The following is a 25,905-nucleotide window of genomic DNA, read 5'->3' as shown; positions in this document are numbered from 1 at the left end:
CAAGATCAAGAGCTGCATGCTGTACCGGCCGAGCCAGCCAGGCGCCCGGCTGGTGTCTCTCCTGCTTGAACTTGGCGATCTCTATACCATCCGCCCCAGCCACTGCCTTGAAGCACGCTGAGTCTGGTCACTGCCACGGGTCTTCCATTTACTTGGCATGTTGGCTCTCCTTCATTTCTAGCTATCTAGGGTTCTTCCAGAGGTTACGGCTACTGATCCCTAACTCAGTTCCACGCCATCAGAGAACGTACGCTGCGTGATGCTGAGACTTGCCTGGAGGCCCAGCAGCCAGCCGGCGTGTGGCGGCGGAGGGGGCGGCCGAGTGCTGCCGCTGTGGCCGTACCGGCGTTTATCCCTGGCCGCCAGGTCAGGCGGGTGGATGGATGTTCAAGTCTTCGGCGTTCACTTACTTCCCAGTTGTTCTATCAACCGTGGAGAGACGGCTGGCAACACTTCCAGCTCTAACCGTGGAATTGCTTTGAATTCTGTCAAATTTTGCTTCATAAACTTGCACACACAGTGGCAGGCAGGAAACCATTTCTTCTCTGTGTCCTTTACCTTAGGGTTGTGGCCTTAGATTCGAAGTGCCTCTTCGGCAGCCTCTCCTTGGCTCTTCGGCCTTCTCCCACGTTGCCATCCTACGTTTAACTGCAGCGCTTGGTCCGCTGACAGGTGACAGAATTAGAGGTGCGACTAGACGGAAGCCGGCTGTCGCAGGATCACTCTGTCCCATCTGTTGCTTCTTCCTCCTCCTTCCTGCCCTCTTCTGGATTTTGTAACGTACATCTTGGCTTTTTTTTTTTTTTAAAGATTTATTTTAGAGAGAGGGAGAGGGAGAAGACAGAATCCTCAAGCAAACTCCCCGGTGAGTGCGGAGCCGGACGTGGGGCTCCAGCCCACCACCCTGACATCACAGCCTGAGCCGAAACCAAGAGTTGGACGCTCAACTGACTGAGCCGCCCTGGCGCCCCTTGGCTTCTTTTTTATATTCTGATTTATACTGCTCGGGACTCAACTGTGCTTCTGGAAGCTGAGTGTGTGTGTTTCTCATCTCCTCCGGAATCCTGCTGGAAGCTGCCTGGAGCTTCTCCTTCAACTTTCCTTTTCGCTTCATTTTTGGTAATTTCGTTCTCTTGTTGATTGGTTTTCTCTTCACCTCTGCTATTTAACTGCTCTTTTGCATTTTTAACTTTAGTGACTTATTTCTAGTTGCTCTGTGTCCTTTACTTCCTGTCTGCTGAAAGTCCTAGAGGCCGTAGTGGGTGGGGACAGACCGCTGCTGGGGGCTGGCTGCATCCCGGTTTCAGAGTCCCAGAGCGGAGCCCTGGAAACGGGAAAAGGCCAGAGCAGAGGCGGGACACGAAGCCCCACGTGTGCTGACGAGAGATGGAAAGAGGCGGATGGGAAAGTCGGGGGGCCCTACGAGAGCTGGAACAGAGCACTGTTATTCGCGGTGCACCTGGGCCCCCAGAGGCTTCCTGGCGGCCGCACGCAGCCCCCCTCGTCCCTAGACTGCCACGCTCCCTTCCCAGTTATCCAGGAATCAGCCCTCAGCTGAACGTACACCTAGTTTTTATTTTGTTCACATTGGTTAAATCTTAAGTTGAATATAATTTTTTATACACAGGAAAATACTTCATGTACCTATGCAGTAAGACAGGTCGGGAATGTGTCGGGAATGTGTCCAGTGCAAGTGACACCCATGCAGAGTCCTCAGGGGATTCAGGTGTGATTGTCATTCAGCCTCACACGCCACATGTGGGTCACGCCCGGAAGGAGTGGATTGCCAGGCTCTGCGTGGTGTGCTTTTGTCCTGTTTATGCTATAAAAATAACTCCGATGGCTGGAATGACGGGGCCACCGGCAGCTCGCCCCCTTTGACCACGTGTGGCAGCCGGGGTGGGGACGTGCTCGCTCGGCTCCACGATTGCAGGACGGCTTGGGGGTGGCTGCACCCGCTGGTCTGGCCGCACCCTCAGTAGGGGATGTCATTCTGATAGTACTGGATCATGTCATACGTCCGGCTCCTGGAAGGAGATTGGAGGGAGGCTGCAGGAGACCGTCTGGTTCTGGGGGCCTTCACCCCTCTGAGGCCTTCACGTCTGCCTGGAAAGCTGCACTTAGGAGGTGTCCCTTTTCCCCTCCCTGATGGTACAAATGCAAGATCGCAGACCCTCTGGCCTCCCTGCCGGCCCCTCTTGAAGGGGACACTCCTTCCTCCACCAGTGACCACGGCTGTGTGAGCCCCATTCTGCTCTGTCTCCTGCTGGGCCTCCTCAGCCAAATGCCTGCCTTCTGTCCTGGGCCTACGCCCTGGGCCTGGGAATCCTGATAGGAGCTGTCCCTGTGTCAGGCGCCACTCTGGCCTCTCACCTGGCATGTGGCACAAGAGTGAGACCCTGTCCTCCTCCCCCCTCGCCCCTCCCAGCACACGCCTTAACTCCGCCAACAAAACAATCAGAAGAGACCTCCCTCATCCTGCCCTCTCAACCCCTCTTGTCAGGTCCCCTTGCTTGCCCTTGAGCTACTTCCTGTTTCTCTGCTCCCATCAGGCCCACCCTGGGCAGCTCTCCGTGTTCCCCTCAGATTCCGTGTCTCCACCTCCAGGGCATCAGGGTGGGGAAGCTCAGCTCCAGTGCTGCCCAGGTGCTCAGCCCGGGCTCTGCCTTCGGAACCAGAACCCACCTCTTCTTAGGGCTCCCCTGTCATAATGGCCAACTGGCCTGTTCCCGCCCTGCCCTGCCTGTCACTGCCCAGGCAGCAGCCTGAGGAAGGTGTGGGGAAGCAGCGGTGGGTGGGGCCGAGGCCTCCCAGAGCTCTTTCTGCTCCTCACCCAGCTTGCTGGGCTGTGCTCACCTCCCCCTCTCCCACCACCCCCGCACTGTGCCCTCTGCACCCAGAGCACGCCTGGCCTCACAGGCTGGGCTCCAGGTGGGAAACTGTGCCTGAGGCCTCTGTTGGGCGTTCCCCTTGGCACATCCCGGCCCCTTTAACTCCGTACCCTGTCACTCTTCGAGGGCTCCCTTCAGGACTTGTGGGACAGAGTCCCTTGGGACAGCAGCATGCCCGTCACTCAGCCCCGACGTGGTGGCCCTGTGCAGGTGCCCAGAGAGCACTGGTGTGTGGTAGGTGGCCCAGGAGGGGAGAGGGGAAGGGGACTCACCTGTTGCTGAGGAAGCAGCTCTGAATGACCTTCATGATGAAATTAGCAGCCTCTCTCTCAGTCATGTTGGGGCTGAACCTGTGCCTGGGGGTGAGGGTCATGTCAGGGCTGCCGCGAGGGGTGCCACACCCTCGAGGCTGCCCTCCCGGTGGGGATGTGGTCTTGCTAATAGACTGCACTTAGCATTTGTGGGAATTTGTTCAGGTGAGGGTTGGCCCAGGGAATGCTTCCTCTTGGGAATAGTAGTAAGGGGTAGGGACACTGTCCTCAGCTGGCTCTAGAGGGCCTGTCCCCTTCTCCAGCATCTCCTGGGCTGCATGGCTCCAGAGCTGGGGGAGGACCAGCCTGGGGCTAAGCTGCTGCAGCCTCAGACCTGGAGGCAGGGGCCGGCACTGCGTCCCTGAGAAATGAAGGGACCCCTGGGACGTCTGCAGCCCTGGTGCGAGACAGGGCCTCACCCAGGAACCCTGTCTGCTCTGGGGTTCCCAGGAGAGCACGTGGCCTTAATAATGATCGCATTCACCAGCACTCAGGAGGCTCCCACCTGGAGGTTCCCCCCAAATGGCCTGTGCATGTGCCCAGGACCTACTTCAAAAGCTTGATTGTCTGGCCACGGAAGCAGGGCAGGCCCGTGTCCAACATCAGAGTGACCAGAGAGACGACTGCATCCATGTAGGGCCTGGGGAGAGGCAGGGAAGGGAGGAGGAAGAGGCTGGCCTGAGCAGGTTGGCCCTGCCCGCACTCCTGCAGCGCAGCCCCCACCTGACGGCTGCACACAGCGGTCCACCGCCCCGCACCTCTGCGGCTCACCAGGGCAGCCTCTGCGGTGGCCGGGCCGGGGCTGCTCACACCGCTGGACGGGCTGAGGGGCCTGCCTTGGTCCACCCACCCCAGGCCTCCAGCCACGGTTTCTGTGCCTGGCTGAGGAAGTGTAGGCGTGCGGTGCACACGCAGCCCGACCCTGCGAGGGGGCATGATGTGGGCTCCAACAGACTCCGGGTTGGAGTTCAGGTGCCACAACACTGCTGTGTGGCCTTGGCCGTGTGACACTCTGAAGCCAGGACAGTAAGTCTTCAGCGGGCAGCCTGGGGGATGGCAGATACTCAGGCTTGGGTGAAGGGGTGAATGGGGTGCTCAGGGCAGGGAGCCCAAGCTGCTGGCAGGCAAGGCCACACCCAGGAGAATATAGAACATGGAGGGACTGACACCCAGAGCAGGAAGTTGCCGGCACAGGTGGGCAGAGTGGCGACAGGAAAGCAAGGCCCGGGCTGCCCAGCCCAGCAGGCAGCCTCTAGCACCTGCCTTGCTCTCTCTGAAGTGCAGCCCCTCCAGCCACAAAGGGGCCGGAGAAGGTCCCATGGGACCTCTGGAGGCTGGCCTTGTGGGATTGAGTGGCAACCAGGACCGGTGCCTGCCTGCCCGCCTTCCTCCCCATGGTCTCGGTACCCCCACTGGCCCTTCCCTGGGGCTCACCGCACAGCCAGGTAGCCACGGACACACATCTCCATGAACCACTTGAAGGGCGTGGCCTCCATCTTCCCCCCCATGATCATCACCATCTCATCAGTCAGCTTGATGTCTGGCTCCCAGCCAAGGTTGCCGCCTGGTGAGCTTTCGAACATGAAGCCAAAGTCTGCAAAACCCCCAAAGCCATTCTTGATAGGAACAGGTGCCAGGGCAAGATGTGAGCAAGCCTCAGCCAGGGCTGGAGGCATGGGTTCTCACACCCCATAAGCTGGCCACAGGCCGTGTTTTCTTGGGGATGGCAGGGGTGGGCGATGGCAAGCAGGCAGGAGAGAAAGGAGGAAGTGGAGATGGGGAGCCAGGCTAGAGCAGAAACGAGCCTGGCCCTGGGACTGGGTGAGCCACACTCTGCCTGGTTTCAGTTTCTGACCCCAGAGCACTCCTTGCCCTGCAGCCCTGCTGCTACTTGGCCCCACAGCCCGGCGGCCAATAGCTCGGGCCTCAAAACTGAACTCAAACCCTGACCTGGGCCCTTCCTGGCTGGTGACCCCAGCACGCCTGGCTCTTCTGTGGGGTGGGGACTGCTGTACTGCCCCAGGATCTAGGGGGTGAAAGGAGAGGAAGAGGGTGGCGCTGGGGCCCGGCTGACCGATGTGGATGATGTGGCCCTTCTTGTCCAGCATGATATTCCCGTTGTGCCGGTCCTTGATCTGCAGCAGGAACAGTAGGAGGCTGTAGGCAGCCATGCTCCGGATAAAGTTGTAGCGCGCCTGCGTGGAGAGAGCCCAGGTGCTCACGGATGGCCCCCAAGGGCTGCAACTCCTGGGGCCTTGCAGGCATTTTCCTGCCTCCCTGCCTGGGACCCCAAGGCTTGGGGGTGTTCTCTGGGCTCTTGTTCCCAGCCCTGGAGGCAGAGACCAAATCAGCAAGCCAGATCTTGGGAACAGAAGGGACAAGTGACTGCATCCGGGGGTGCAGGGGCAGCAAGCCCTTCCTCCTACACCCATGAACTTGCTTTCTTCTGGGGAGTCCATCTCAAAGTTCCTTTCAACCTTGCAAGCCATCTCGGGTCTGGGGGCCGCCCTGCTACTCACCTGCTGGAAGGCCAGGGTGGACTCGTCCCCGTACTGGCGCGTGAAGTAGTCGTACATGCCGAAGTCTGTCTGGCGGCCCAGCTGGTCCCGAGAGGTACAGTCGGGGATGCACTCAATCACTCCGCACTGGGGAGGAAGGGCCAGGTGCCGAGGCCTGCAGGCAGGACTCTTCTCGGCCTGAGGCATTGCGGGCTCCCCCTGGGCTCCTGCAACTTACCCCGGGGGCAGTGGCCACCACCCGGTAAGGGAAGACGAAGAGGTCCAGGCCAACCAGCTGGAAGATGTTCTTGAAAAGGTCAATAATCTGCAGAGCCAGCATGTCCTGGAGACCAGGGAGGCATGGCGTGGTCAGCTGGGTGCCTCCCGTGCTCTAGTCCCCCTGACCCCCAGCAGCCGTGCCAGTGAGGAGGGAGGGAGGGAGGCCATGGCTGAGCAGAAGCCTGCAGCATCTGGCCTCACTGCACACCATGCTGGGCTGGGCTCTCAGGACCATCAGGCACTGGGCTGAACCAAGGCCACGCTGCCTCTAGCGGGGGATGTGAGTCAGGGGCGCCTGCCTCCCAGGGCAGTTCCCTCTGGTTGGCCAGGCAATGGACAGTGGGTAGGAACTGCTGGAGAGGCCCCTGGGTTAGGCAGAAAGCCCCAATTTCCTCTGTGGCACCACAACCCAAAGTGGGAAGCCAAGCTCTGGTTCCGTGCATAAGGTGAGGCCCCGCAGTGCGCCCGAGCCTCGGGGAGGGCAGGCCTGGCCGCTGCTACCTGCCGGCAGTCGTCTCCCACTTTGAAGATGGCCGCCTGCCACGAGATCTTTTGGCCATCAGCCTCCTGTGTGCCACACTCGTCCTCGGAGTCCGAGCGGCACCGCAGACCTGCACACAGGGTGGAGAGACAGCCTGTTAGCCAGGGGGCTTTGGGTGTACCAGGACAAGCCCTGCTCACAGGCCTAGAACCCTAGGAACCTTGGGGATTGTCTCTGCAGAGCCCCAAAGAGGCCAATGAGGCCCAGCAGACACCTGGGTCAGTGGGTGGAGCCACAGGGCCCTGGTTCTCTTCCAAAGACTGTTGAGGCCTAAATGCAACTGAAAATAGAGCCCCCTTTTCACTGGAAGTGGGGGCCCAGGTGTGCCCGGGACTGGCAGCAGACACTGGGAGCTGGGGGGGCAGAGGTGTGTGTGTCTGCACCCTAGGGTGCTGGGGAGGACTTGGGGGCTGGAGTGCAGGGAAGACCATGGAAGGCATGTCCCCATACTGGCAGGAGGGCACACCCCCTCTACTTGGGTTGATTGGTGTCCCCCCCCAAATTCATGCTCACTCAAAACCGCAGAAATGACCTTATTTGGAAATAGGATCTTTGCCCATACAGTCAAGTTCGTGAGGACTAAGGTGGGCCCTCATCAGAGCAGGACACGGGCACACAGGGAGAAAGCCTTGTGAGGGCAGAGGCAGAGGTGGGAGTGACGAGGACGCCGAGTATCGCCAAGGCTTGCCAGCAAGCAAGCACCGGAAGCTGGGAGAAAGGCATGGAATAGATTCTCCCCCGGAACCCTACAGAAAGAGCACAGCTGTGCCAACACCCTGATGTCGCGCCTCAGGCCTCCAGAACTGGGGGGGAATACATCCCTGCTGCTGAAGCCACCCAGTCTGTGCACAGCACCCCCCGAAGCCCTGGGCCACTCAGCCTCAGGAAGGTGCCTCCTGGACTTGACAGCTGACCTGGGCTGGTCTCCAGGGGTCTCTGTCACTCTACACCAGCTCCACGCCATCCCTAAACCAGGGCTCAGACTGAGAGCAGAGGGACGTCACCTTTCACGGGGATCTGGTCGTAAACTAAATACGCTCAAGGAAACTGGCATCATCCAGGGAAAACATTTAGATCCCAAACTGTGTTAAAGATTCTTCACTGACCTTCTTTTTCAAGTTCACTAACTCCACATCGTTTCACCTTAAATTTAGCCAGATACGGGGCTTTTGCGGCACTGAAAAACAACAGAAGGAACACGGCATGGGTGCTGGAGCGAAGGAGAACCTGGTGTCAGGGAGCTGCCGGATGGCAGGCGGCCACTCACCTCTGCATGGGCGTCCCAGACTTGTAGTCGATGTCTAGCACGATGGCCTCAGGGTTGCTGGGCAGGTAGCAGCCTGTACAGGGACAGAGGGGAAGTCACAGGGAGCCCAAGTGTGACCCCCCCCCCCAGATGGGGCTTCTAGGTCCTCCTTTGGGGCACTGATAACATCTTATTCTGTGGCCCTTTAGGGTCTGTCCTCCCTGATCTGTGGTCTTTCCCTGGATCCTTCCTGATATCTAACAAAAGAGCTGCCACCTCCCAGGAGACATTTCTCCAGGAGGACGCACCAACCCTCAGCCTTACAGACCCAGCATGCTGCTCCTCGGGGCACCACCGGCCGCCCAGTGCAGGGCGTCGGGCTGCCTGCTCTCACAGGGCCCGTGAGGGACCTTCCTACCCTGCCTCTGTGCACCCGGAACCCCCTCAGTTCTTGGATTCACCCCACTGACTGTAGCTCCCCTCTCCCAGCACACACCGTTAAGTGGGGAGGACAAGAGAAAGCCCATTCCTGGTCAAGGAGCTAGCAGTCCCCCCGCCATGTGAGTGAGAGAGAGAGTGTGTGTGTGTGTGTGTGTGCACGTGTGCCCTCAGCCCCAGGAAGTGCAGAAGTTCCCCACCGGAGAGTGGACTTCCAGGAAGGGCCCTGAAACAGGAAAGGCTGGGGCACCTGTGAGAGCAAAGTGAGGCCTTGTTGTGCGGTCAGGTGGGCTTTGCTGCCAGGGGAAGGAGGGACAGAAGGATCATGCCATCCCCTCCCAGCTCTCACATCCTCCTTCCCTGGCCAGCTCCAACCACTCTCTCAGGAGGGCAATCTACTGCTCCTCAGTATCCCCAGGACAAGACCCGGTGGCAGGGGCTGGGGGGCTGGGGGCTCATGGACCAGGGAAACTGAGACCCCACCTGGTTGTCAACCCTTCTCTGAGAAGTTGAGCTGCCATTTGCACCAGACAGGTCAGGGAGCTCAACACAAGTCAAGGAAAGGTCTAAACCAAGGACAGCTGCTGTGAATGTTCACACAGAACGGCCAGGGTTTTGAAAAAAATGAGCTTGTATCCATGGTTAAAAATGGAGACCTGTGAAATGAAGTCTGGATTTCCAGCCTGACTTGAAAAAGCACAGAGCTGGCTGCACTGGGCTCAAATTTCCACATGGCAATAGCTGGTAGGCACCAGGGAGCAACGTCCCCCATGGGGGACAGGCACCCTCGGCCCGGCACACCTGTGACACCCCCACTCATGCCCACAGCCTGCATTGCTCCTGTTCCACTGGAGTTCAGGAAACTTCTAGAATAACAGCTGCCAAGGACAGTGTCTGGGCTTTTAGAGAAATAGAAGGCAGCAAGGAAGATAAAGAGTGTCAGGTGAGAAGCGGCTCCCAGCTCACATGGGGCAGGCTGTGGAGAGGGACACCGGGCGCCCCAGGGCCCCGGTTGATGTGGGCTAGCCACCTCTCTGGTCCCCATGCCTGCCCTGCCCGCCCGCAGGAAGAAGCCCGGTCATCAGCCAACTGTGGGGCCTGCTCACCTGGCTGCACCTTCACTTCAGACAGGGCCGACAGGCACGCCTTCTTCCTCTCGTCGCCTTTGGGGTAGGGCCTGCAAAACAGGACAGAAATGCTTTGCTTTGTTGCTGCAGGAACTGGCCTCCGGGACTTCTGGGGGCAGTGCAGGGCCCCTCCTGTCTGCCTCTCCATTCCTTTCCTCCTAGTTCTAGCTACTACTGAGGGCCCTGCTAGGCCCAGTTCCCCCGGGAGGCCACTCTGAGGGGTCCTTGCCCCATACTCGTCAGGGGCGATGTGGCCCCTGGGGGACTAAGGTGGAGTTTTCTGGCTGTCTTTCCCCCTCGCTTGTGTGGGGTGTGTGACATTGCTGCAGAGACACACAGGGGACACAGCTGGCTCTTGGGTCTATGCTCGAGTGCTGGTTCTGTTGTTTACTTGCAGCATAACGTTGGGCAGGCCCCTCCGACCTCCTGCATCCTTAGGATGAGGATGACAGGGTGAAATGGAATCAGGTGCTGACAGGATGCCCAGGGAATGCTCCCTCCCACCTCTTGAGGCCTCTGTGAGCGACAAGCCCCTGCATCACAGCTGTACCTAGTACTGGGCCCAGGAAAGGGCCTCAGGACATACAGGTGAGGCCACTTGGTGACCAAGGTGAGAGAAGCCTGAGCAGTGAGGACAGCCCGGGGAATGAGGCACCTGGGAGGACAGGTAGCCAGTGTTCCCCTGCTGGGGCCTCCCCTAAGCCCTTGGTCAGTTGCTTCCAGGGCCCCATCCCACACAAATGGGCAGGGCCACCGATGCCCAAAGATGGCATCAGCCTTCGCACATGGACAGCCCAGGAGGTGAATCAGTAAGATGACACTGGGGGCTGCAAAGGAGTCTGGTTTTCCTAATACCCCATGACCCTTCAGAACTTGGAGAGAGCAGAGTGGCCTCAAACTACACGACACTATCCAGAATGAAACTAAGATATGTTTTCTGAAATTCTCATGGCTGTGTGTTTTGCTATACTTTGAGAAACCTGACTTGCCAGGGCAGAGATTCCCAACCCTGGCTGTTCAGTAGAATCAGTGGGGGCCCTCCAGGCAATTCCCATGAGCCAGGACCGAGAGATGCTACCTACTTGATGATGGCTGACACGTTGGTGATCTTGTTAAAGAAATCAAATTCCCGCTGGTAGAAGTCCTTGGCTGGGCCCGACAAAGAGCCAGTGATCTCCTCTACTAACTGCTCCAAGAGGTCGCCGATGTCAGCTGACAAAGAAACAAAGAGGGTGAGCCTGCAGCTGGCCCGCTGAAGGCCCTCAAGGAAACGCCACACGTTTGCCCGATGTGCAGCCCAGGTGTTCCCCAGCACCCAGGCCAGCTCAGCTGCCCCAAGAGCGCGGTCCGCAGACACCTGGAGGGTCCCTGGGACCCTTTAGCCCACCCTCCAGTCAAAACCACACTGACGGGTTGTTTGCCCTCCTTGCTGTGTAGACGCTTGTGAGGCCGGGCACGAGCAGTAGGCCAAGGTGCTAGTGGTCACTGGATCCTCATGGCTCTGCTCCCGTGGTGTGAACAAAAGCCAGTGTCACTAAAAATGTCCCTGGTGGGGTGATAACAACTAAGCTGATGAAACTCCACCCCATACATCTTTGTGATACTCTGTGTGACGACACAGGAAGTCACGCAGCAATCTACGGCATGTGAAGTACACAGGCGCTATGCTTTTGCAGAGAAGCGCCTTGCGTCAGACTTTCCAACTGAACTAACTTCTTGTTTCAGGGAACGATTTTTTTTTTTTTTTAAAGATTTCATTTATTCACTTGACTGACAGAGCACAAACAGGGGGAGTGGCAGGCAGAGAGAGAGAGAAAGCAGCCTCCCCATTGAGCAGGGAGTCCAGTGTGGGGCTTGATCCCAAGACCCCAGGATCACAACCCAAGCTGAAGGCAGATGTTTGACTGAGCCACCCAGGCGCCCCAGGGAACATCATTTTTACTTAAAACAGTGACCAACAGACAAAAATATAGTTATTTGGACTCAGGTATATGGCAGATATTTTCTTGAAAATGAACAAGCTGGGGTGCCTAGGTGGCTCAGTTGGTTGTGTCTGCCTTCGGCTCAGGTCATGATCCCGGAGTCTCAGGATCGAGCCTCACATCGGGCTCCCTGCTCACAAGGAGTCTGCTTCTCTCTCTGCCCTTCACCCAGCTCATGTTCTTTCTATCTCAAATAAATAAAACTTAAAAAAAAAAAATGAACAAGGTGAATCTGCCATTTAAGGAAAACTACTAAGTTTTGGGAAACCTGCATCTGTGACTGTGAGCTTGACAGCTTCCAAAATTTGCAAATGCTTCTGTTTTGTAAGAGTGGTGGGGCATTCACACATGTGATTTTTAATACTGTAAGTCCTGCGGGGGGGGGTGGGGGTGAGCACTGGGTAGACCAATAGACTTTAAAGAAAGAGCATGAGAAACTCACTGACATGAGTTCAAATCCACATCACAATTAATCGTTATGAGCCTATCACTTGTTGTGTTTGGTGCAGTATCAGCCGAGACTATCTCTAGAGACGGGGAAGACGACTAAAACCCTCCTGCCTTTTCCAGCTGTGTCTGTGCGAAGCCGAATTCCCGGCATTGAATTCAACCAAAACAGCATATTCCAACAGGTTAAATGCAGAAGCAGAAAGGGAATCCTGCTGTCTTTTACTACATTAAAGATGTTATGACATTACAGACATTAGAGAGATCTGCAAAACTCTAAAGCAACAGCACTCCTCTCACCACTTTTTGAATTATTTTTCATAAAAATATGTTACTTATGTTAACATGTAATGGGCTTATATTTTTTCAATTCTTGGTTTTACTGTCCCACGCTGGTTAACATGCAGAACCAAAGCCCGTGTAAACCAAAGCTCTCTGGGGGCCTCACCAGTTTTTAAGGGTGTGAAGATGTGGACCAGCTCTGTTTGAGAACTGTTGCCCTGGGTGGCTGTCTCGTCCCCACACGGAATTGCTAGGTCAAGTGCAGGGTGAGAAGCTCTCACATGTGCTTGGGGAGCTGCAGGACGGTGCCGGGGTAGGCAGGGCATCTGCAGGTGAGGCTAGCAAAGGCTTCATGAAGGAGGGCGTCCTGCTCCCGCTGGGTGTTAAAGATGAGGCATTCCCACTGAAGGATGGGAAGCAGAGGGATGGGCTGGGGCAGCACAGGCCCTGGAGGGCTCTGGAGGGTTAAAGATGGGGGGTGAGGCCTGAGGGAAGCTGACAGATACTCACGGTCTTTCTGGTGCCCTTCTTCATCCAGATAGATGTTAGTTTTCATGTTCCAGATAAACTGGTGTGCCAGAAGCTGGGATTTGGACGCTGCCCACAGAATATACTCTCGCACGTAGCCCATCTATAGGAGAGCAAGGTCACCATTAGCCAAGGCCTGGACACCTGTCCACTGAGAGAAACTAACCAAATGCAGGAGTGGACTCCCAGCACTTGCAGACCTGGCAAGAAGTGAGGCCTAGCGGTTTCCGGCTCTGTGAGCGAGCTCGCCTGTGGATGTGCGAGCCCAGGCCAGGGGTTAGGCCAAGTTCTAGCTTGCTAGCTGCCCAGCAGGGCAGATGGGGCCCCAGGCGGTGGGGTTTGCAAAACGGGAAGGAGCCAGCTTTTGTTTCCTCTGTGCTTTCCCCTGGACTCTAAGAACCATAACTCTCCAACCGATTTCCGCTGTTGTCAAGTATGAGGAATGAGTAGGCTGGGTACTAAAACTCGGCTATAAACAGGTTGTTTGGAATAATGTTCCACAGTGATGGGCAGGTTCCAGAAAATTCTAACACACAGACACTTCTTCATGAGTTGACACACCACAGCCACTACCCTAGGACCTCTCTCCTCTTTCTCCTTCCTAGTCATGTTCTGCTACTCGGAGCTCCAGTTTTAATTACCGTGTCTTTTTTTTTTTTTTTTTTTTAAGATTTATTTATTTGAGAAAGAGAGAGAGACAGCCAGCGAGAGAGAGAACACAGGCAGGGGGAATGGGAGAGGAAGAAGCAGGCTCCCAGCGGAGGAGCCTGATGTGGGGCTCGATCCCAGGACTCTGGGATCATGCCCTGAGCCCAAGGCAGACGCTTAACGACTGAGCCACCCAGGCGCCCCCTAATTACCCTGTCTTAAGGTTAAAAAAGGAGTTGGCCTTTTTAGAAGAGTTCTGGAGGAGTGGCCTCTCCCCCGACCACCGTAGTTTGTAGCCCCTGCATCTGGTAAAGTATTCTTGGGACAGATGTCCTCAACGTGGCTGGTGGGCTTACCAAGCAGGTCAGATTCCAGATAATTCCTCGCTATGGGGTTCCCAATGCGAACCAGCAAGAGGATCTAAAGATAAACTATGAATGTTCAACTTGTAGTGTGTTTAAATAGGAGTCTGCAGAGCTTCTGGGCTGGTGGAGGTGTGGGAGGGCCACGCACCTGAAGAGCACGGAAGGTCCACAACCTTCCCACATCCCTTGCCCAGTGCTGCCCTTCCACCTGGCTGTTCCTGAGTTATGTCCTTTTATGATAAACTGGTAATGCGGTCAGTTTTGCCGAGACCACAGAGGGGACTCGGGGAAGTAATGAACAGACTACCACAGGGAGGTGGAGGCAGGCAGCCGTCTGACCAAGGAGGAAAGTGTCATCGGTCACTGGGGCCCATGGGCCTTTCAGCTTTGGGAAAAGTTTCAGCATTTTATTCCTGTGTGGTTCTTAACCCATTTAATATCTGCCTTGCCAGACAATTTGGTTGAAAACAAATCCATGTTTGCTTTATAACTAGTTATACAAGCAGTGAAAGTCCAAAGTCAAAAAAATTACTAAGCATAGCCACTTCTATGCTGTTTGCTCCATCTCCAGCCATTTTTACTAGTTTGGGTTTATCCTTCTTTTAAAAACAATAGAAGCAAATATATTTGTATCCCGTCAAGCTCAGACTTCTAAGACAACAACCTCTAGAAATGAAAAGCAAGAAAGAAACCAATGAAGCTGAGTCTTGAGTTGACATAACCTCACAGAGAAGAATCATTTCAAGTGATGTTAAAATTGAGTAATTTGCAGGGTGCCTGGGTGGCTCAGTCAGTTAAGTGTCTGATTCTTGATTTCGGCTCAGGTCATGATCTTGGGGTCGTGAGACAGCCCCACACTGGGCTCTGTGGTGGGCGTGGAGCCTACTTGGGATTCTCTCTCTCTCTCTGCCCCTCCTCCTGCTTGCACACTTTCTCCCTCCCAAAAAATAAAAGAAGAATTGAATAATCTAGGGACTTGTCTATGGTTTTGCCACAGCTTGTCTGTCCAGATTGTAGTTCTCTTTTTTCCCAAATAAACCCATTTTTTGCTGGTAAGATGATGAAATTAAAAAAAAAAAAAATCATCTGACTATATTTCCCCAGTGGAAAATACACCAAAAACAAAAGGCAAAAAATTTTGACCCAGTTTTTAGTAATCATGTTGTAATAATACCAGTATTGTTACTTTGAAACTATTAATACAGTGGAATAATGTGAAGAAATAGTATGTTAATGTTATCAGAAACCAATAGTTTTAGTATTAAAAAATTCAAACATAAAATCAAATAAAGAAAAAACTCTATAATCGAATAAAAAAAACCTCTATAATCCTGTATTTGAATTGGAAATATTAGTATAATCTCATGATGTATTTTTTCCACAAAACAACAACAAAGAACAAAAGCAAAAAGCTCTATCTACTAGAAAGACCTAGAAACTGTGACCAACTCAATGGCAGTGGCCATTCTTAGCATTTAGATTATGGTGTCTCAGTAAAATGAATTGGAGTTCCTCGGAAAATGGGTGATTCCAGGTCTGAGGCAGAAAACAAAGAGCCTAGAATATCTTGTCCTTCCTGGAAATCAAGGTTATCAAGGACTAAAGTTCAAAGAAGAGACACTCGGGGATTCCCAGTAGTCAGAAAGATGGGCATCTAAAATGACTAGTGGGTTGGTACATACCAAACAGATCAAAATCCATGAGTTTATAATGATATCTGGGGGGGGAAAGGAGAAAAACTCTTGAGTCATTTTTGGATAATGCTAAGGAATTAACTCAATTTTGAAAACTAGAAAAAAAAGAGAAAAAAATGTATCGGGATTTTTGTGGGAAGCAGCTTATGTAAAATAGTGGCCAAATGAAACCAAGTGCAGCCCGCCTGATCTCGCACGCTGGCCGCAGCCCCCGCCTACACCTCTATGCGAATTGCAGCCCACGGAGGCCGCTGCGGGCCAAGCGCAGAGCACGGAGCGACCCGCAGGGGGAGCAAGGCATTCTCTCGGGTGGAGGTGGAAGCAAAGACACAAACAGTAAAAGGAGAAGGATGACAGAGGGGAGGAAAAGGAATGGGTACATGGAGAAAAGGCGCATTGTGACGGTCCCACCAGGGCTGGACCTGGGGCGGGGGCCCTGGCTTGGTGAATAAACTCCTACGCAGAGTTGGAGGGCTTTTGGTAGCTACCTGGCTAAGACAGGACTCAATCTTTACAGGCTGGCTACAGGTCTAGAAGCACTCTGGTCTGTGGACTGAGACAGAGCATCCTGCCAGTCTGTGGGGAAGAGCTGCCCTGGGACACCTAGCCACAGCGCTCAGAGCCACCACGGTGAGCCACAGCGCTCATTGCCGCCGCAAGCACTCAGCCAGGACATAGAGGGGTCTGGTGTCCCACGTGGTGGGGAGCAGAATCGGCAGGAGCAGGAAAGGGGCGGATGCTGCTGTTGCTGTACTTGGACTCCAGCATGGGTGGAGGGGGTTGCCGGGATAAAGCACGGGCAGGGTGGGTTCGGGGCTGTGGAAAGCCCTGTGTCAGAGGGGTGTTCCCGAGCCAGGCCCTGAGCTAGCCATCTCACGTACCGGTATGCTGTACGTGATGGGCTGAACTGTGCCCCTCCAACCCCCAACTCATGGGTTGAAGTCGTACACGCCTCAGTGTGACGGTGTCTGGAGACAGGCCTTTAAAGAGGTGATTAAGTTCAAATGAGATCATTAGGGTGGCGCCTAGTCCAATATGGTGTCCTTTTAGTAAGAGGAAATTAGGGCACAGACATACAGAAGGAAGACCACATGAGGACACAGGGAGATGGGGGCCATCTGCAAAGCCAAGGAGAGAAGCCTCAGGAGAAAGCAATCCTATGGGCACCTTGATCTCCAACTTCTAGTCTCCGGAATTGTGAGAAATACATTTAACCCCCCACTCTTGTGTTCTTTGCCATGGCAGCCCAACCACACTAATACACACATCATCTTGTCTGACCCTCCCCACTTCCCACTGAAGAGACGAGGGAGCTGGATTCAGTGACTGAGGAAATGGCTGGCGGTATTTCTAGAGCCCACCCACCCTGCACAGCAAGACGGGGCCTCAGGGTGAGGGGAGCCTCCTGGCCATGAGCACCGGCCACAGCCTCCGTGGGGGTGTGTAGGAGAAGAGCTCGGAGACCGGGCCACAGCCTGGCAGCCCCGCTCCCAGGCCCCCATCCCTGTTGCCGAGAGCCCCCTCCCCACCGCCCGGCACAGCTCTCAGAGGGAAGGACGGTACATGCTAGCACAGCCTTACCTTGTCATACCTGAGGGCCTGCACAATCTGGGGGATGTAGAACAGGATGGCGTCCTGCAAAGGAGGAGGAGAAGTGATCACGACCTCCAGGAAGGGAAGACAGTTCCTCAACTCCAGGACAACGAAAACAAAGGCAACACAGATGGCTGTCCCAGGGCCCCACTCCAACCTGGAACGGCCCTGCTGTCACTCAGCCCGTGCGACACCACCTCGCTGGAGATCACAGAGGACTGAGAACCAGGGAAAGCCCAGAGGACAGCAAGGAAAATGGGCAATGGCTTGAAAGACATGACGGGTGAGAAAAAGCAGAAGGAACGAGGTTCCCGTACCTATAAGGACAGGGGAAGGGCCTGCCCATGTGTGTTCACTGCTGGGGGTCTGCTCGGGTACAAGGGCTGAGGTTACAGGAGGCCCATGTGTTGGGGCCTCAGTGAGTCAGCTACCAAACCCCTGTCACTGTGGCTGTCACATGGGATCCCCTGGGCTCCCCAACAGCCCACGGCTGGGTGATGTGCCCACACAGCCACAACTGGCACCAAACTTGTCAACTTCCTTATATAACTTAAACACCCAATTAAAGGTAAAAAACAAATACCACCAGTAACATATCTGAATCAGAACTAAATCTGTCTTCTGTGACTTCCTGAACAGAAACAGGGGATGAAGACATGCTCTGGGACAGACCGATGCTTCGTCAGGCCCACATCAAGTCTGAGATAAAGCCCGTCCTTCTTGTTTCCACCTCAACACTGCCTGGTGGTCCCACCGAGGCCGACTCAGGCAGGACGCAGGCTCACCGGCGGGAAGGACCGCAGGACTTTCACCCCATACTGCGCTGTGAGAGGGTGCGGCGGGTACATGCTGGAGAAGTAGGAGAGGCCCGTGGGTGGGTCCGCGGGTGCCCAGCACAGCACGTGGCTGAGCTCAGGTGCGTCGGCATCGATGGTGTGCCAGGTGACCAGGAACTGGGAAGGAAGCAGGGAGACGATCTGGCACAGGCAGTCCCTGAGGCCCTCTGAAACACCCGGCCCCACCCAGTATCTCAGGGGTGGCCCCGAAGTGATGCTGATAAAGCATGTACGACAGTGTGGGGAAATGCTTCTGATACACGATGTAAAGTAGCATGATTTCAACTTAGGTGAAGTACATTCAATATTTTCTACTGTAAGCATAATGAATGCCTCACTCGAGAAATGGAAAACGCAAGAAATTAGAAAAGTCACTATCCCACTGAGGTTGCCAGGTTTTTGTCACATTTCTGGTTTCCAGGCATTTGGGAGGCATTTCTGTTCATGTGCAGTTTGAGCCCAGGCCCCAGGACGCACTTCACTACCTTGATAGCTTCGGGGACGTCACTAACGGCTCCTGGGTCCAACCGAACGAGACGGGTCACTTCGTTGCCGATGGCTTCTGTGTTCTTAAACCTATGGCACACGGAGGGTGTGGGTGGGGTGGCCTCTCCCACCTCCACGGAAAAGAGGGAGGTAGAGGGAGACCTGAACTGGAGGGATGCAGATTAATGCCAAGGGACACCTCAACACTATGCTACTAACACATTGGTAACTCTGACCATGAGTGTTTACAGTAAACAGCATTAGGACTGGCTATGACATGAATGCCAGAATGATCTCAAACAGGAATTACCCTACACTCCCCAATCAAAGGACATCCCCCTTTACAGTCCTTGCCTTCAGAACACCCCCTTGCCCTGGGCCCAAAGCAGTCCATCTACAGCATGGCAGCCCATGGGCCAGAAGGTACGTCAGCAGACGGGAGGGTAGGGATGCTTTCAGCTGTCACCGCCCCAGGCTAACACAAGGGAGACCTTCCATGAAAACTGTCAGGCTGTGGTCCTGATCCAGAGGACTGAATTAGAACAGAAGGAGGAAGCAGTAAGTAGGCAAGTGTGGGCTCATGGGGAAGAAATGTCACCCCTGCACGTGGGGTAGATGCACTTCTTCTGGGGGATTTAACACAGGGTCCTGGGAGGCCCCTCTCAGCGACCACTGGTCTAAGAGTTCTGACCTTGGAGAGTTACGAGAGGAGAGTTCACAGGACACTCGGCTGCAGGCCACCTAATCTGAGTAGCCTGCCGCTGGAAGACCTGTGAGAACAAACCAAAGGCTCCCCAGGCCTGCCTCCCTGGAGCGACAGCCTCCACTTGCTTCCTATCCTCCTCAGATAGGACCGGGTGCTCTGAATGTGCTCTGACGCTTCCTGCCTGGGCTCCGGGGTACCGGGGCACTCCAGGCAGGAGTCTGTGCTGTGAAACCACTGCACAGAAAGACTGGGTCAACATCTAGGGCAGAGGACCAGGCCTCTAACATCACTTCCCCGACCGTCCTTGGCAGTGACCACATGATACTCCTCCCCACTCAGGAGCCCTTGTATTGGACTTCTGGCAAGGCCCTCATCAGGCAGGTGTGACCGGGGCCCACCTGGCTGGCAGCTGCACGGCCAGGTAAGGAGAGATACTCCAGGCGAGGTTCACGTTGTCCTTCCACTGCTTCTCACTCAGGCTGATGTACTTGGACCTCCAGTTGGCCACGCTGTTCTCTCCAGCCTGGTCCAGCTCCAACTCCGGGGCCGACAGTGGATTGTACCATGTGATGAGACGCTCAATCTCGGTGGCCTGGTGAGATGAGATATCAATATGCTTTCTGTGTGCACCCATGTGCCACTCTGCTTCCCATTCCCGGCGCTGTGGGCATGGACAGGTGTCACCTTACCAGCAGGGACAGCAGCAGCGTCCTTCGCTTCATGTAGTATTTGTGCAGCTGGGAGCCCCGGTTGGTCTTCTTGGACATGCCTGTGGAGGAGAGCGAAGGCCCAAGTGTGTTCTTCCGAGTTCACTGGCCCATCCTTCACTTCTATGACCCAGAGGAAGCTGCCTTTCAGCACTCTGCTCACGGTCTGAACCACCAGGATGTGACTCAGACCGGAGGGGCCTATCAGCAAACCTTCAACCGACCTGACTTCTTGGAGATGGTTGACATGCCGCTGGACAGGGGGTAGGTGTTGATCCAGCCTTGAGTGGCCTGCTGCCGAGAGCCGACTGCAATGTCCAGATTGCTCCGGGTGTCTTGGTTATCTGTAGGCAAACACATTGTTGCTTCCAGAATGAGGCGTCTGGGTTTCCACCACAGATAAGGTGATCAGTGCAAGAGCGGGGAGGGAGAGACATGGTGTTGGTGGATCTGCAGAATAAACTAACCTCTGCGAAGTTTTTGTTTTTGTTTTTTAACATAAGCTCTATATTCAACGTTGGGCTTGAACTCACCACCCTGAGATCAAGAGTCGCACGCACACACTCTACTGCCTGAGCCAGCCAGGTGCCCTGGGGAAGTGTTTTTATAACCGTTCTGCATAGAAAGCTTACTAAAATGTATTATATTCCTCCTACCCTTTTTCTAAAAAAGATTTTATTTATTTATTCGAGAGAGCGTGCACATGCCAGTGTGGGGGAGGGGCAGAGAGAGGGGGAGAATCTCAAGCAGAATCCCCGTTGAGGGGGGAGCCCGACGCGGGGCGCGATCCCATGACCCTGAGGTCATGACCCAAGCAGCAATCAAGAGTCTGATGCTTCACTGACAGCCACCCAGGCGCGCCCCCTCCTAGTCTTTAAAATAGAAGAAAACAAACGTGGGTGGCAATCCTGAGCAATTACAAACAGCTCTCGTTGCCAGCATCACGCTGCCCTTCAACACGGCAGTGAGTCGGCCGTGCGGGCTGGTGGCCCCGCTCTCCGTGAAGCCAGGCCGCCGCCTCAGAAAATCGCTGCGCTTGCTTTGTAGTTTTCCTTTCCTTTTCCTGCAGTCAGGTCGCTGGCTGGGGGTCTGCCCGCAGAAACTGCGCTCCTCACCCCTACCCTGTGCTGCGTGCTCAGAGAGACGGGACGTGTTTCTTCGTGGTCCGCTGCTTGCTTACACTGTAGCATCTTTTCCTTCACCCTGTCTACCCTGGCTCGCTCCTATTCATCCTTGGAGACTCAGCTCGCAATCACCTCTTCCAGAAAACTCTCCCTGGCTCCCCAACTCTGAGGGGCCAAGGGCCTGTCCTTGAGGGGTGCTCCTATCAACCCCTCATGTTGACATCACCTACCAGGTGACAGCAGCCAGTGCCTTATTCATCTTGGCGCATGGGCCTCATCCCAGCAATGGGCCTGTCAGATATGCACTGGGGGCTGCTGAACTGGGCTGGTGCTGGGAGAAGTTACGTCACGTGGCCTCTGCTCAGGGCTGCCGCACTCATTCATGCTTGTCAGCTGAGGCTGGAGGACCAGTGGTGGCCAGGCAGGCTTTGGGTCTCTGGTGACCTTGCAGCAGGGCCACAGCCAATGCTCGGCGGGACCCTCACTGTTCTGACCGGGCTCCTGCAGGGCTGCCCATTATGCACCACTGTCCCGCCCGCCCCAATGCCTCGGCCCCACAACCCAGGCGGAGCTGCCCAGCTGAGAACAAGGCTTACCTGGGGGAACAAGCTGGCTGGCAGTCAGGTACTTCTTGTCTGAGAACATGGCTGTCCAAAATTTAATCATTATGCTTATGTCTTCACGCAGCCTCTTTTCTCCTTGAGTAGGGAACTTTGGGGGGCAACTGCGAACAACCACAAGAGGACAAGAGTTGAGTGCCTGAACTCTGGGACTAGAAGCCATGCGTATTATATATAAAAGCATGTGAGAGGGGACACAAGTGGTCTCTGAATGACGAAAGGTGAGCCCAGAGCTAGTTATCAGCAACAACGATCTCATTCATTCTCATGGGAAAAAGTGTGATTTTCTGAGTCCTCTCATGGCCACCTCCGCCGCTATCCCTAGCGCTGTGACAGCCCTCGGCTGAATGGTGTGCTTGTGGTGGATCGTGCAGCTGCAGCTGTCTCTATACAACACAACCTACACACTTGCAGAGCAATTCTTTGTGCAATAACCATTCGTAGGAACTGGAAAGTTATATGGATACAGTTTGTCTCTTCAGTCAATTGAACTGGGGGAAAACGTGTGTACGCTGCATAGGGAGGCTAGCGCTAACTAAGCACGCACATGGGAACACAGCACACGGCTGAGCACTTGCAAACCCAGGGCCAGCAGAGCTGCCGAACAAGGAGGGCCGCGCATGCATCAGGCCACCCCATTTGGTGCCACGACTTCTGGGGATGTGGGACGCCTGCGCGCGGCATAGCTAGGGGCGTACCTGAAGTAGTCGAAGGCGGTTGAGTAGATCTTCTCACGAAGCACGTTGCGAATGGTTGCGTTTGGGACCACGTCCGCGTGCAGGAGGGCCAGCCCCAGAGTCAGCAGTCTGCGAGAGAACACCGGGGCCGAGTCAGAGCGCGCCACTCAGGAACGCCTGAGGAGTGGCCAGCTCCTGCGCGAACCCCGCGGCCCTTGGGCTCAGGCCACGTCTCTTGGAGGCCAGGACTGCGGCACGAGCCAGGTGATTGCCACTCAGGTTTATTGTACCAGACATGTTTTAGGAAAGGGTTTTTTGTTTGGCTTTGTTTTTTTAACCTTCACTCTAATTGGGGCTAAACGAACAACTTGCGTATTTATCCGCCTTGGCCAGAAGTTTGTCTGTCTGCAGACCACCTGCAAACCACCTTCTGAGGGCAGTCACCTACTACAAAGGTAGAGCACCTAATTCAAGCTCAAAGAAAAAGCAATCTGCAGAGCACCTGGTTTCTGCCAGGCCAGGGCTACTCAATGGGCATCGACAGATGGTGCTGGTCTGTGATGAGGCAGTACAGAAACTAAGAGGCGGTACCTACTCATTTTACAGCAATTTCACACCGCTATGGGGGGCCAGTGTGAAGCCTGTTCTAGTAATTTATTCTTATGCAGTTTATAAAGGTACAGCTCTGTGATGGACTAGAAATGGAGGGAAAAGAGTACTAGCCCATCCCCATGGTGGTCTGAAAAGCACCATCCCAGGGGGTGCCCGGGGCCTGCAGGAACATGGGTCTGGAGCTCAGGGGAGGGGCAGAAAGAGATGGTGTTGGCAGTGGGCAGCAGGAAGGGGTACAGGCAGGAGTAGCATGCCCTGAAAGGGGGCCCCTCACCCTCCTTCCAACTGACCACCCAGGCATCTGCAGGCCCTCCTCACGTCAGACTGACCCTGCCTGCTGTGTCCATAGCACCCCTGACTGTAGCACCAAGCCTAAGCCTCCCTACTAGGCCACATATCCTCCAAAAGGGGGTATCCCCTGGTGTGGTTGGTATTTTGCACAGGACTTGGCAAAAATCGACTTGGTGTAATCAGCATGATCAGAAGTTTTCTGTGAACATCTCTGAGGGGTAAAGGGACCTGGCCAAAGTCATTGCCAGCCCCCCACTCTGAGCTTGTCACACCTGAGCTCTGCCACACCACCTGCTGTTTTCTATTAACCACTATGACACCAGAATCCTTTTGCTGCCATCCATCCCCAACTAATTTAGAAAGGCTGCCCAATATTTGGCTGCCCCAGGTCCATGAGTGAACCATCTCCCTGAAAGCCCCCCTGCTGTGGACAGCACCCTGATCGACTTCCTCAGCCCCGGAAGGGCATGGCCGGCCAGATCATTCTATCCAGATCCCTTCCCAGGGGCCCTGCATGTACTAGGGCTTGATCAGTTTCTGGTAAAACAAACAAACAAACAAAAAAACCAAGTGTGGTAACCTCCCGTGCAGAGGGCCCACCGCACCAGCAACTCTGACAGAAACCTCGCCCACCCCATCCCTGCCACCACCACAAGAGGGGAGCCCCTCACTTGAAGCGAGGCCCGATGGCCGCCACATGCCGGTTCATGCTCCCCTTGGCCCCACCGATGTTCAGGGACATGGAGCGCTGCAGCAGGCTGGAGAAGATCTCCACTTGGTCAGAGCTGCAGTACTTGGCAATCTCGAACCGCTGCACCAGGAACTGAGTGGGAAGGAGAACATGCTGCCCTGCTGGGGCCTGGCCCGCACAGCCGCACAGCCCGCCCACCGGCACAGCCGGCACAGCCGCCCACCCGCCCACCCGGCACAGCCGCACAGCCGGCACAGCCGCCCGCCCGCCCGCACAGCCAGCCCACCCGCACAGCCAGCCCACCCGCACACCCGCACAGCCGGCTGACGTGGGGCTCTGGGCCAATAAGAGGGCGGGCAGGGGTCTTAGCAGAAGCACAATGAGTCCAACAAGGGCCTGGGGAGAAGGCTGAAATAGCCATTCCCCCGTCCCCAGGAAAGGCAGTCTAAAACCTGGAGCTCCGTGTTTACTGGGCCACTGGCCCCAGGGGGAACCCCTGACCTCACAGCTATAGTGGGCAGAAGCTGGGAAAGCACATACGTCAATCCAAATGTAGTGAGGGGTCACTTCGGGGGCACAGGGTTTGGGCTGACTGGCTTCTGATGCTGCTAGGGGGTCCGCTTCCTTTATCTCCGTGGAAAACAGGCCAAATTTCTGCTCCACTGTCATCTGCCAGGCCCCTGCCATCTCCCGCATAAACTGCAAGTATGCAATGATGGTTAGTGTCTGCGAAGCACAGAAAGATACTCACTGTTGTTTGATTATAAAAGGAACACATGCTCGGGGCGCCTGGGTGGCTCAGTCGGTTAAGCTCTGTTAAGACTCTTAATTTGGGCTCAGGTCATGATCTCAAGGTCCTGAGATCGAGCCTGTGTCAGGCACTGTGCTGGGGGTGGAGCCTGCTTAAGGCACCCTTTCTCCCCTCCTCTGTCCCTCCCCACCCCTCAGGAAAAAAAAAAGAATACATGCTTAATGAACAAAATTTAGAAAACTGGGGCGCCTGGGTGGCTCAGTTGGTTAAATGTCTGCCTTTGGCTCAAGTGGTGATCCAGGGTCCTGGGATCAAGTCCCGCATCAGGCTCCCTGCTCAGCAGGGAGTCTGCTTCTCCCTCTACCCCTCCCCCTGCTCATGCACTCACTCGCGTGCTCTCTCTCGGATAAATAAATAAAATCTTAAAAAAATTTTTTTAGAAAACCAAGGAAAGTACGAACAAAAAAATAAAGATAACCTATGATCTAACTTCTCAGACATTTTCTACCAAAAAACTTGAACTATCACTAGGCCAGGTGCTGGCCTCCTGCTTTGTGGCGTCAGCACACCTGGGACGGGCCTAGTGCTGGGTGGGCCCTTAATAGGCTCTGCCTGGTTGAATCTTCCTAATAACCGTGAAGCACCTGTGGTTGCAGAGGCGAGGTCACCTGCTCAGGGCCTCTAATCTGGCAAAGGCAGGGCTGGATTTTGACTCTGGAGCCCAGTTCCTTTTCTTGACCCCATACAGACCCTGCACATCACCTTCATGCCCCTAACCAGGCCCAGGGAATAGCTGCGGGAGCCAAACTGAGTCTGCAGTGGCCACCGGGTGGCTCTGCAGGGGAGCAGCCTCCCCTTTTGGTCCAACAATACCTGGCAGCTCCTTCAAGGGTACACAGACCCGCTGCAGAGAGGTGGAAACTGAAGCTTGGTGCCTGGGGTGAATGCCCTGGCTCCCTGCCCAGTATCCATCCCCTCCTTCTTTATTTTGGTTTTATTCATGGAGGCCAAGTGACTAGTCACAGGTACCCTCACCCAGCCTCCTGCTGGTTAGGGTGGCCAATGCTTCTCATTAGCACTAATCAGCAGGTGGGCATCAACTGGGTGAAGGCCAGGGCAGCTGGCATCCTCTGCCCTCCTTCCTGCTTTGAGGCACAGTAGCCATCTGGAGGTCCTGAAGGTGAGGACAAAGTCCTCAGGGACTTTGCTCACGGTGAAAGAGTCGCAGACACGAGCCACGATACAAATGAGCTGTCCCTGACACCAGGAGGATAGCCCCTGGTGGTCAAGGAACTGTGCCCAGTTTCTGTTTCCTGCAGCCAGATATAAGTTTTATGTTAGAGGAAGAAACCGCAGGGCTTCCAGGGCTGATGAGCCACAGCAAAGCGGCACGCCCACTCTTGTGTTGAACAAGCACATCTGGTAGCTGCCTCTGGGCCTGGCTGCTTCCCCTTCAGGCTCTGGGAATGGAGCAGTGAACGAGACAAACACCCACCCAGTCTACGGCAGGGCCACAGATGGCAAGAGAAGTAAG

At 55.1% G+C, this 25,905-nt stretch overlaps 1 protein-coding gene across 2 annotated transcripts in view; it reads right to left on the bottom strand.

Annotated features, from left to right (window-relative positions):
* Positions 1–1,555: 1,555 nt before the first annotated feature.
* PI4KA (phosphatidylinositol 4-kinase alpha) overlaps positions 1,556–25,905 on the bottom strand; it is a 118,477-nt gene continuing 94,127 nt past the window's right edge. For both annotated transcript variants that reach the window (XM_045802541.2, XM_045802540.2), the window contains 23 exons: positions 24,161–24,319; positions 23,601–23,752; positions 22,048–22,155; positions 21,326–21,453; positions 19,830–19,949; positions 19,588–19,667; positions 19,297–19,490; positions 18,192–18,282; positions 17,656–17,823; positions 16,859–16,912; positions 12,553–12,673; positions 10,414–10,543; positions 9,311–9,381; positions 7,788–7,860; positions 7,627–7,697; positions 6,481–6,590; positions 5,939–6,043; positions 5,722–5,847; positions 5,277–5,397; positions 4,637–4,796; positions 3,753–3,842; positions 3,164–3,247; positions 1,556–2,027 (listed from right to left, as the gene is read on the bottom strand). In XM_045802541.2, the coding sequence (XP_045658497.1) occupies positions 1,976–2,027; positions 3,164–3,247; positions 3,753–3,842; positions 4,637–4,796; positions 5,277–5,397; positions 5,722–5,847; positions 5,939–6,043; positions 6,481–6,590; positions 7,627–7,697; positions 7,788–7,860; positions 9,311–9,381; positions 10,414–10,543; positions 12,553–12,673; positions 16,859–16,912; positions 17,656–17,823; positions 18,192–18,282; positions 19,297–19,490; positions 19,588–19,667; positions 19,830–19,949; positions 21,326–21,453; positions 22,048–22,155; positions 23,601–23,752; positions 24,161–24,319 (2,568 nt within the window). In that variant the 3' untranslated portion in view covers positions 1,556–1,975. The remainder of the gene's footprint in view (positions 2,028–3,163; positions 3,248–3,752; positions 3,843–4,636; positions 4,797–5,276; positions 5,398–5,721; positions 5,848–5,938; positions 6,044–6,480; positions 6,591–7,626; positions 7,698–7,787; positions 7,861–9,310; positions 9,382–10,413; positions 10,544–12,552; positions 12,674–16,858; positions 16,913–17,655; positions 17,824–18,191; positions 18,283–19,296; positions 19,491–19,587; positions 19,668–19,829; positions 19,950–21,325; positions 21,454–22,047; positions 22,156–23,600; positions 23,753–24,160; positions 24,320–25,905) is intronic.

This window comes from Ursus americanus, chromosome 30, assembly GCF_024610735.1.
Source record: "Ursus americanus isolate L20-20 chromosome 30, mUrsAme1.1.p, whole genome shotgun sequence".
Classification (NCBI taxonomy): domain Eukaryota; kingdom Metazoa; phylum Chordata; class Mammalia; order Carnivora; family Ursidae; genus Ursus; species Ursus americanus.
The sequence above is the reverse complement of the archived record's forward strand: the minus strand, read 5'-3'. Positions and strand labels throughout refer to the sequence as shown.